The sequence below is a fragment of the Falco rusticolus genome, chromosome 5 (genome assembly GCF_015220075.1).
Source record: "Falco rusticolus isolate bFalRus1 chromosome 5, bFalRus1.pri, whole genome shotgun sequence".
In the NCBI taxonomy this organism is placed as follows: Eukaryota; Metazoa; Chordata; class Aves; order Falconiformes; family Falconidae; genus Falco; species Falco rusticolus.
In genome coordinates this window covers 81,406,502-81,418,124 of record NC_051191.1, presented here as the reverse complement: position 1 = coordinate 81,418,124, position 11,623 = coordinate 81,406,502, and the positions used below count along the sequence as shown (strand labels likewise).

The 11,623-nt window shown below is 44.4% G+C and overlaps 1 protein-coding gene across 8 annotated transcripts in view; it reads right to left on the bottom strand.

Annotated features, from left to right (window-relative positions):
• Window positions 1-3,289: 3,289 nt before the first annotated feature.
• The window catches only part of ARHGEF5 (Rho guanine nucleotide exchange factor 5), a 36,815-nt gene continuing 28,481 nt past the window's right edge, over window positions 3,290-11,623 (bottom strand). For all 8 annotated transcript variants that reach the window (XM_037387573.1, XM_037387570.1, XM_037387572.1 and 5 more), the window contains 8 exons: window positions 10,368-10,497; window positions 9,390-9,464; window positions 7,422-7,511; window positions 6,937-7,091; window positions 6,099-6,260; window positions 5,618-5,688; window positions 5,170-5,274; window positions 3,290-4,889 (listed from right to left, as the gene is read on the bottom strand). In XM_037387573.1, the coding sequence (XP_037243470.1) occupies window positions 4,735-4,889; window positions 5,170-5,274; window positions 5,618-5,688; window positions 6,099-6,260; window positions 6,937-7,091; window positions 7,422-7,511; window positions 9,390-9,464; window positions 10,368-10,497 (943 nt within the window). In that variant the 3' untranslated portion in view covers window positions 3,290-4,734. The remainder of the gene's footprint in view (window positions 4,890-5,169; window positions 5,275-5,617; window positions 5,689-6,098; window positions 6,261-6,936; window positions 7,092-7,421; window positions 7,512-9,389; window positions 9,465-10,367; window positions 10,498-11,623) is intronic.

The following is an 11,623-nucleotide window of genomic DNA, read 5'->3' as shown; positions in this document are numbered from 1 at the left end:
TGCGGCCGCCGGCTCATCACGGCCACCTGGGCCGCTGGTGGCTGGTGGGGGCGAGAGCGGGGCCCTGGCTACGTGCCCTCAGCCACCCGGGCGGGCAGCGGCAGGAGCGGGGGCACTGCCGCCCCGCCGCCCCCGCGGGTAACGGGGCTGCCCCCAGGCCTCACGCCGCCCATGTTCCTGCTACCCCCTCAGGCCTGCGGCGGCCACCCTCGGCCGGCCACCGGGCCTCCCGGGCCGCGGGGCGTGAGGGGCAGAGCCGCGCTCCGAGGCGGGGGCAGCCTGGCCCCGCGCGCCGGGAACAGCAGCGGGCCTGGCGCGTCCGAGGGCAGCCGAAGGAGCGCTTGGTGAGCGCCGTGAGAGCAGCCTTGGGTACCGCGAACGGCACACCTTGGCAACTCGGATGTTACCGAACTGGGTCGTGTCGTATCGACGAGGTGAACCTCGTTATCCGTCCTTGTGGGCTGGCAGGAAGACGTTATTTTTTAACGTGCTCTGGCTGCCGTTGTTAAGCAGTGCTGCTAATTCTCCATAAACTAGCAGTTGCAGGAAATAAATAGCACTTCTTGACTTCAGGTGCTGTAGTTTTGCAGCCTTGCAATACTTAACAGTTTGTAGGAAAAACAAGGCTCCTAACAAGTGTGGTTCCAGGCAGTGATCTCACACAACTGCAAGCGGCATCATCTGCTCGGGTAACATACCAGCTTTGTGTGCTAGGGACGTCTACACAAGATGAAGGGCAGGAGCAAACCAAGCTTGGCTTTTCTGGCTTCCTTCTTCTCACAGGGAGTTGATGGAAAGACTTGTGCTGCAACATAAGGCACAAATAGTTCTGGAAACCAAGCCCTCTGCTCTTGCATCCTTTGCGTACAGCTGTCCTAACCACCCAGAAAGCGCAGCCAGCTGTAAACACAGCTTGCATGACTGCAAACAGCAAAGACAGTGCTTGCTTGAAGAATGTGATTTGCTTATTTGTGTTCTGCTGCACCAAGACAGAACATCCTTCATCCTCATCTTGGTTATTGGCTCAGTGTCTCATTGCTGCCACGGCACCATTCCCCTGCGGTGCATGTCCCCATACACCTTGTCTTTGTTTCAAGATTTACCCTAGCACCCAAGGTCCTGCTTCCACAGATGGCTTCACCTGAGAGTCATTTCATTATATTAACGAGTGTAACCTGAAACATGTGCCAGCATTTTGGAGACAGTGCACCTGGTTCATCCACCAAATGCAAGACATGCTGGCTGGAATGCTATTGAAGCTAAAATGGTGTTTAATTTGTTAGCAGGATTCAGCTAACAGAACACAATTCTGATCTTAGAGGGGATGGGACCTCTTCAATATTAGATAAAAGCACAAAGATAATCACTAACTGCTTTAGAAGATCCTGTTTCTGAGCAAGGTTGTGCATATTCACTGAACTCAGGTCCTCATGTCAGCTTTTTCTACTGATGTAAAACATGAACTGTGAAAGTGCTTGCTTTCATTTATTTTCCTTTAAGAGGGATCAACATAGGTCTCCAGGGCTGTGAGCATTTTTTGAAAACCCACATAGGTATTTTTACTTTTCGTATGAAAAACTGACAGCAGTCATAAAATTCACTGTTGAGACATAAAGCACAAATTTCTCAGATTCTCAACAAAACTTTATAAACGTAGTTCATGTTTGTATTTCATTGTTGTTCTTACTACACAAAGAAATGAGTGTAACTGCCCTCTGAAGGTTGTCTTTAATTTTTTGGGGGTACAGAAATACTGAATTTCTTTTGTCCAGGTATGTTATGTATCAGTCTCCACATGTTCCTGTAGATGTTTTTTTCATGCTTCAGTTTACAGCCAGCTGTTTAAGACACACTGGCACCACTCATACAGTGTTCCTATTCTGTGGACCTTCTTTGGGGATCTTCCTAGAAAAGTACAGGGATTTGGCTGACAAACTCTACACTTCTATTTCTGTTTAATAGTGATTTTCTGGGAAATCAGGCTATCCACATTAAATTAAGTTGGAAGAGATCCTGAAGACTGCAGCAGGATACAGTGGATTCAACTGCACATCACGTTGACAGCATAAGTGATATTGTACCGGTTTGATTAAATTTGTACAAACCAAGGAGATGTTAATCAGCTTCAAAAAGCATGAAGATTGTTTATGGATTTTGGTGGCAGGATGGTGCTGGGGATAAAAACTTAACTAGTAAGAAGTTGAGGCCCATCTAAAATGTAACAAATCAAAGTAAACCAGGGAATAACCACTTATTTGTTGAAGTATAAGCTGACTTTTAAGTGTTCCTTAACATGTAAAAACCTGGCAACAGGAAATAAAGCCTGTACCTGTGACAGGGAGAAGTTAACCTTTTATCCAACTAGTTAAACAGTATAGGAGTGCTGTCAGTCACAAGTGGTCTTTAAGTTTCCCGTCTCAACAAGAATTTTAACAAGAACATGTGGAATTTAAAATAGAAACCGCCTTGGGAGACTAACAATATACCTGCTTGGTTTTGAGAGTGGAAGTTGAAAAAGAATTGACTTTTTGTTAAATGTTTAACGAGATGATTTCTGATTTAGAATGGCAGTATCTATGGCCTGCCTTCTCATGATACAAGTAGCAAAGATGAAGCTGATACGGATATGGGATGCCTCAGACTGTCTGCATAAGACCTGACATGGACACACAGTGAATTGATCCCATGACAGTGTTCTGTGTCCCAGTTGAGACACTGATGATCCTGATGACTTAGGCGTTACATAAATTCACGACGGCCTGGCACAAGCAGGCGTTTTTGATCTCTGAACACTTATAAGTCTTGTTGAGGATTGTAACCCTTCTTATGTCCCTTGGTTTGAGGTAGGGCTTTGCTTTCTTCTTAGCTAGGGAACAGTTGCAGTTCTAGGGAAAAAAAAACATAGGCAGATTGTAGTCTGGACCATAGATTAAAAGACAATTGACTAATTGCATCCTGCCTTACTGGTACAGCAGACTGCACTCCCATCTTCTGTGGGTCATCCCTTTAGCTTACCTTCATATACTGAAGACTAATACCACTATGGAACCTGCAGCAGCCTGCAGCAGAAATCACTTCAGGCCTGGTGATAACCCTCTGAAGAATCTCAGGGTATCGCTGGTAAAGCAAGCTTTCTTCACTGCCTTTGCTAAGCATAGCTATTTGTACTTAATATTCACTTAGAAAGGAGAGTTAATGGAAAAAACAATGAAAATACTGAATGTTCAGTAAATACTGAATGAATTACATTTGAGATGAAAACCTAAGTAACAAGGAAAGCAGAAAGTTGTTACTTTAACTGGAGAAGTGCATGAGTTTATTAGGACTAAAAGCAACTTTTTTTTATCCAGCTAAAATTATTGATATAAATAGGCTGTATTAAGCTATACTAGATACAGTGTAAATGGGAATTAGAGACAGAATGTTACAGAGACAGAAAGCTGGAGATACGAAGATAACTAATTCTTCAAATATATTAAATGCAAGAAGGCTACACGTTGCTTTCTTTGGTGTATTGATTCTTAAACTTGATCTTGCATTGACTGAACTGAACGCAAACACTTGAACACAGAAACAGTATTTTACAGTTGAAGGCATATCCTCAAATAGACAGGTTCTGCACAAAAGCAGGACTGCATGTAAACTGGACTTAAAACCAGAGAGTTCTAAAAAAGAACAAAAGTCTCCGGTACATATTTTGACTTTATCTACAGTGGCTAAATCTCTTAGTGTTTTCTATAAGTGTGCAAAATGGTGCATGCAATACCACATCAGCTATCAGATTAAGAGCAGCAGGAAAGTGCCACTTCATTGCATATGTCTAGTCATGGTTATTTTGTACAGGGCATGTACCAACACAAATACAAATTCTTTGTCAAAAGTCACTGATCTACCTTGAGAGGGAGGCAGAGTAAAAAAGGGTCATTTCAGATGGCTTATGGACACTTGTTCAGATGAGAGGTGACCTTTGTGAAACAGATTCTTCAGCATGATACCTCTTAAGGTGGGGGAGATCATCACAGTGCCTTCTGAAAACTCTGCTTAACTCCAGTGGATTTTCTAATGTTGTTAAGGTCTCTTTTAACAGTATGCTGAGACTTAAGTTAAATTTAGGTGCGATGAAATATTTGCCTATCTAAAAACCAGTAGACTTGCACGATCAAATAGATAAATTGTTCTAAATGGAAATTACACTACGGAGATCAACACCGTCAAGATACCAAGAGGATATTCAAATGGAAAACTCTCCTCAACTCTACTGTGCTTTGCACTTAGCACATTCCTTCTCAGGAACTCAAAACTCTTATTACACTAATACTAGTGAATTTAGCCTCACAACATCCAGTGAGGTAGGTAAATTTACCCCCATTTCACAGATGGGAAAACTGAGGCAGAATTCTGAAGTGACTTGCCCAAAGTCCTGCAACTTGTCAGTGGCAAAACCAGGAATATATTTTCTGAAGTCCAGATCCCAGACCTCTGTCTGATTGAAGTCCCTCCCTACTACCACAAAGCAAGCAATACATGCAACTTTTTTCCCTCCTGCTGCCATACTCCTGGTGACACAAAGGAAGTGAATGATTTTTCCTGATTGGATTCCCGCTTTCTTTGGCAAAAAGCACCTGGTTCTGTCAAAGTGCTGTATTATGCTCTTCACAGAGGAATTTCTTCTGAGGCACAATGGAAAAAAGATGGTTCCCCCATGGCAGGGAGATTGTACAGGTCCAAACAGTCTTATTTCTTGCAAAAGACCTGCTGCTTGGCATTCTTCACACGTTGTTCCTCCTTCAGGTTCTTCTGCCGCGCATGTTTACTGGAGATGAGTTCCACGTGTTCTGAGGGGAACCAGCCTCTCTCCCGGTCCGAAAGTTTGACTCCTTCTATCCATCCTGTGGTGTGGGGAAAACACAAAACATGAGGCAAAACTGTCAAACATTTTTTCATTCTTCCCCAAAAGCCCCCTCCAACAAGGCCCTAATATCAAAGAAAAAGATCTCTTTCCAGCTTCCAAATAAAGTGTCTTAATGAAGATGAAGAGTCTCTTCATCCTCTCAATCCAACAATCAGGAATGAGAGGCTCCTTCTGAAGCCTGATTGTTGTTAAAGCTTTACACTACTAGAGTAACTTCCTACCCATAATTTAAGATAGCCATTGTTCATTCTGCTCACCATCATTGCTGTACTGCATAACCATGATGATGTCTGCTTTCTCCAAAGCCAGCTCATCATTTTCCCGAGCCTTGTAAGTCTTTATGCATTGAACCTGGGGTGCATCTAAAGGGGAGGAAAGATCATAATGGTATACTAGAAAGCAAGAGTAAACCTATGTGCATCAGCCCCAGAGGAGGTAGGGGATAAAGGACTGCCCAAACACTAAAGAGCAGAGAACCGGGAGGGAGGCTACAGGTTTTCTTCCAAATATGAGGAGTAAAAAAAAAAAAAAAAAAAATAGATAACTGGCATAATCTGGCACTGAAGGAAAGCCCGTAGTATCTTCTTTATTTACAAAAAGGCAAGCATTCTGCCTCGGAATCATTCTGAAATGTTCCACCTCCCAGTGACTCCAACTCCTCTGAGCCAGCCCACCCCCACTGCTGTAGTAGCAGAGCAGTCTCACCGGGGCACTCCAAGAGATCCAGTTCTCCTCGCGGAGGAGCCAAAGCAGAGATCCACCTCAGCTTCTCACTGCTGGAAAACATTACCAGACAGGTGTCAGGATTCAATGTGAGGGACAGCAGCTTGATGACTGGAATGGGGGTGTGTGTGTACAGCTTTGCTTGCAGGAGGTGACAGGGAGGGGTACTTAGGGGAGGCAGAGAAATTGGAAGTGGGGAGAGGGAATAGGAAAAGGCAAAACCTCCCATTTTTGGAGGCTGATATTATGACATAACACGATAGTATTGTATGAGCAGCTCTGATAACAGAGAGGCAAGGTGGTTTATGAGGGGCTTCTTTGGCAAGAGGAGTTTTTCAAGTCCTCTGCTCAGCAGCTGCATTTGATATTTCAGCATTTGGGTAGCCAAAGGACAACCACCAGGCTCCTAGGAGGTGTCTGGCTATGGTAAGGGGATATACTGAGGGTAACCTTGAGCTCTTACTGTGTCTCTGTACGAAACAAAAACTCCACTCTCTTTCCCTGGTAATTCTGAAGTAGAAAGAGACGAAAAACATTTTTGTTTGTTCCATGCAGTTTCATCTCACACTTCTCCCCACGCACATCTGAGAAAGCAGCATGGTCAAACACAACAAAACGTCCACCCCTGTGGGTAAAGAGAAGAAACAAAACAAATAGTGAGTTTTAAGGTGATGAGGGTTACAAAGTGAGTCCATGTTGTTTTCTGATGTCAGGAAAGCAAAAAGGTTTTAATGAGTCTTCATCTGCTTCAGGCATCTTAAGCTTTGTTCTTGCTAGAAGTTGCAGAAGGACAGAGAAGAGACGGGAGACTTAATGAAAAAGGTAAAAATACTAAGCTCTGTCCTGTCAGAATTTTATTTTATAGCTTACAAACAAAACCACCCTCCAAAACTCCAACACAACCAACCAATTCCCTTAGTTTCTTGACAAACCAGTGATTTGCACATTCACTCATCTTCACGCTGTCCTTCAGAAAGAAATTATTTGCCAAGTAAAACTAGAATAAGTGGTTGTTATTATTAAAGTGTTTCACGTTATAGAGGTGGAAAGGCAGAACAGAAGTGTGCACTAGGGACCAAAAGATATCTTGTTACATCATCATATGTTGTAACTAAGAGTTGGGACTACCAGATTCCACATACTTGCATGATACTCACGTAATGTACAGTTAGGAGAGTGACTTGACAAATGCTGCCACTTGCTGGCAGGCAGAGGGAAAGGATTCTTTTCACCAAAGCACAGACCCAGAAAGAGACAGGTATTTTTAGAAGGGGCAGGAAGAATTGTGTTGAAGCACTCACTCCTTCGGCCGAGACAAGAGCAGACAGTCATTGAAAAGATGTAGGTAGATGGGCCGGGTGGTGACTTTCCATTTTGGACTCAGGGTGCTGAAGTCCAGTGCTGTCAGCTCACCACACTTTACAAGTCGCCTTGACTGTGAGATGAGTGGGAATATCTGCGTGACAGAAACAAACATTGTCAAGCATGTACAAAGAAATCAGTATCCATGAGGTTTGGATTTGCATTTTCGTCTTTCCCTAGAGGAAGTGTGCTTTCGTCTGTCCAGCTGGACAGGTGTACACCACAGTCGGCACCTTTAGCCAAGGCTGACACAAATGAGTGGGCAAGGGAAGCACTGATGAAGAGCTGACCTGTGTATGATACTCTGCTTCAACAGCTCTGTGCAGATTGGAGAGGAGAACAAAAAATAAGCACCAGTGACTTTGTAAGGAAAGAGAGAAAATACATTAGGCTACAGCAAGGCCCAGGGAATGGACAAGCTCACCTTGCACTCAAATTCAATCTTCTGGCTGAGGTAGATCAGCTCTTCAGTGCTCTTCATGCGCTGGACATTTTCATTGCAATCCTTGATGAGCTGCAGTGGAAAACAGATGATCAGTGAGGTGGGAGCAGAACTGCCTGGTAGGATCAGTACTACTTCAAGGAGCCCCTCAAGAGTCAGTGTAAGTGACAACTTCTTAGGCATCCTCCTGCAAAAAAAAGTATTTTTGCAGGCAAGCATACTAAACTTCTCCATATGTACAGTGATCATCCTTCTTTCTTAAGGAAGGTATTCTTTAGATGAAGTCTCCGTGGTAAGTACTGCTTTAACTTGGGGATACTGGGAGGAATACTAGGCATCTCTCTCAGGTGACACAGATTGAACTGCTTGTCATTCGGAAGCAACTCTTATTAGATGCTCCACTGTAAACACAGGAAGCTGATGAGATAAATGGCAACCCCACCTTTCCACAACCCAGAGCTTGTTGCCAGTACCTGTGAGGACAGCACATAATGAAACAGAGGTACTTCAGCCTGTAAGCTGCCTGTACAGCCGCCTGAGGTGATACAGGGCAGCTGCCTAACAGTGTCAACAGAGATAACGGTGGCTTGAAGGCAGCTGGAGTCTAAAGATTTCAGTGTATGACATCTTGCCCACCCACCTTAGACTGCAGTCCTAAGAGCTTTAAGGAGGTATGCATCATGTTGAACTGGTCTTTATGTTTATGGTGGAGAATAGGGGAGAGATTTTAAGGAATGGAGTGACACTCCAAGAAGGTCAAATAATCACCAGACAGAACAGGAGCTAGCTAAGAACAAGTCCACCTTATGCTGCTGTACAAATTTTAGGTAACAAGTTGTCTCAGAAGACTTTTAAGTCTTGTCTCTGTAAGAAACAGGACAGAGGTAAGGGATGCAACAGAGTAATGTTTTGTGTCATGCCTTTTTTTTTTAAGGCAAGGTTTTCTGCAGGGGCTAGGGTGGGAGTTGATCACTAATTAGAGACAAAGATAAGGAACACAAAGGGGGAATGGTGGTTAGGATACTGGCAAAAGCAAGTCCTAAAAAAAGTACTTTGGTATCACTGATGCAGGTTCAGTTGCATCCCAGCTGGCTCCTGCTTTAGTCTTTTCTGCTCACACCTACCACTGCACATGCAGGAGTCACATGAACATGCTAATTTGTTACTCGTGAGGATCAGTGACAAAGGCCCTTGACAAGGGTGAGGATCAATGAAAGGACTGGGCCACTTCAGTGCCCTGCAGCTGCGTGATGCAACACAGCTGTAAAGAGCCACAGAATATCCTGAGTTGAAAGGGACCCATGAGGATTAAGTCCAACTCCTGACTCCACACAGGGCAAACTGGAAGTTAAACCATGTATCTCAGAGCATTGTCAAAACACTTCTTGAACACTGTCAGGCTTGGAGCCATGACCGCTTTCCTGGGGAGCTTGCTTCAGTGCTTGACCACCCTCTCAGTGAAGAATTTTTTCCTAATACCCAATCTGAACTTCTCCTGACAGAACTTTAAGCCATTCCCTTGCATCCAGAGAAGAGATCAGCACTTCTCTCTCTGCTCCCCCTCATGAGGAAGTTGCAGACAGCAATGATGCCACCCCTCAGCCTCTAAGCTGAACAAACCTAGCATCCTCTGCCACTCCTTGTAAGTCTTGCCCTCTAGTCCTTTCACTACCTTTGTTGCCCTCCTTTGGACACATTCTAATATTTTTACATTCTTCTTATACTGTGGAACCCCAAATTACACAGACTCTTGAGGTGAGGCCCCACCAATGCGGAGTATCATGGGACAATCACTTCTTCAACCAGTTAGCTATACTGGGCTTAATGCACCCCAGCCTACAGTTGGCTCTTTTGGCTGCCAAGGCACATTGTTGACTTGTATTGAGGGTATCATCAATCAAAACCCTGGATCCCTTTCTGCAGGGCTGTGGAACAGGTTGATGGCCTTACCTTTTCAAGCGCATCATAGGCCTGTGTTGCTTGCACTTCCTCCTCAGACCCAGGCCGAGTTCTCTTCAGGATATTCTGTGTAAGAAAAGATGTTTTTTCATAATGCAATCAGACAAAGCTGGATATATGTGTCTGGAAGGGGTAGGAGAAACAAGGAGATGCCAAGATGCCAGCGTCAAGGGGAACTACAGCAGTAGCAGGTGATGAGACGTGGAGTTAACAAGGCCAGAAATTTGAAATGCAGAATGTCACGGATAAGCTGCACTGAACAGGGCGTCCCTGAAAACCTAAACTATCATGTACAAGTTACATAGCATAGGAAGCAACCATTAATCCAAGCACAAACAGCCTTACACACAGAATTGTTCTTTGGCCGATACTCCTCCCCTCCTGTTAAAAATAGGCTCAAATAATCAAAAAGAAGAGTGTAATAGAAAGAGCTCAAAATTAATTCATTAGGAACTTGCTGGTTCCCTGTCTGGAAGGCTCCTATTAGTCAACATTGCAGGGAAAGAGTAAAGACAGGCTGCCTTCCAGAGGGCAGTCAAGGAACCCTTGCTTTGTTTTCTTAGCAGGAAGCCAAAATAGTTCAACAAAATGTAGATCAACATGTTCTGAGAAGACTCTCTAAATTATTTATTGGAGTACAACTGAAGCAGTGTTGCAACAAAGTCCTAACAAATACGCAAACTGCATTGTCTCTCACAGGCTATCATATTCAACTCACAGTGCTGGTCTGATGCACAGCAGGCGTTTGTATGATGACAAATGGGTTTGCTTTTGCAAAGGCATATTCACAGTATTTGCAACAAAGCAGCTATAGAGCATCTTGCCAAACTCGTCACAGATGCAACACAAATGGCTCTATGCAGTCCTTCCACCCAGTGCTTGGAGCTAGCTCGTATTTGTATGACTCTCAGACCTGAAGAAGGGCCAGCTTGAGAGAAACGATAGGAAAGCAGAGAATCACACAGTTACCTGTAGAAGGAGTTTGAGACGAGTGATGCGCTGGAAAGGAAGGATGAGGAAGGATTTCAGTGAGAGGCGCTGGCATACAGGATCACTTTCCAGTCTCTCCAGGACTTGCTGGAACCCTGCATTTCCATTTCTGTGGGGGTGGTAAAAAAAGACATCCAGACGTTAAGAGCGAATACATAGTCTTCCTAGTATCAGATTTCAGTGAGTGGTGGAGTACTCCCAATACTCAGGCTTTGTCCCTGGGGCAAAAGATGTCAAGAAACTGCACCACTCTGCTGATGAAGAGCAAGTATGGATTTCTAACAGCTACAGGACAGCAGTACAATTGTTATTACATCTTTCCTTCCACAGCCCTCTGGAATAAAAGTCAGAAGTAACATCTACGTTTCAATTCCCCTTGATGAGTAGGGCACCTTTCACAGAGACATTGGTGGTTTGTATTATTCCCTTACACTGAATGGTCCAGCACCAGGGGCTGTGTTCAGGGTCTGGAAATAGCTGCTTCCCCTCTCTTGCAGCTCCTCTCAGGAGCTGCCTTCCCCCAGAATGTCCTTCTAGACACAGCCACTGCCATCCAGCTTTCCATGTTGGGCAGCAGCAGATAACAAGGCTAATGGTACGAGAGCGGCACCTGTCACCAAAGCAGCCAATCCCATATCCTTGAAGAGATGGGGAAGAAGGTTGTAGGCCCAGCACATACTGCCCTGGAAAGGACCTCCAGGATACTGTCTGTGTGGAACTGAGCCTTGCCTGAAAGGAAACAATTACAAGACTAGGTCTCTCCCAGTCAGCAGCAAACAGAGATAGTGGCAGAACAGCCTGGGGGTACAGTGTCTTCTCCTGGAATCACCATAGTTTCACTGGAATTGGGTTGTTACAACAGAGAGCAGGGCAGAATTGGCAAGGAAACCCCATGCCCGATTAATGCTCGGTTGTGCCAGTGGGTACAGATGAGATGTTTCACACCACCACTCAGAGCAAGAAAGACCAACAGCGTTCTCTGGCCCCAGGATTTTCACAATCCAGTTTTAAGACTCCTGGTTAGCCATTTTAAGCTTACTGATGGTAGCCATATGTTTCTTAATTACAGAGTCGCAGAATGGTCGAGATTGGAAGTTTCACTTGAAATTATCACTTCCTGGTTCTTAGTAGTCTGAAAACCACTGACTGAAAACCATTATCCAGGACTAATTTTTGCTCTCTTCAGTAGAGGGTAGACAGAGAGAACAGCTTGCAATAGAATCAGATATTAATTA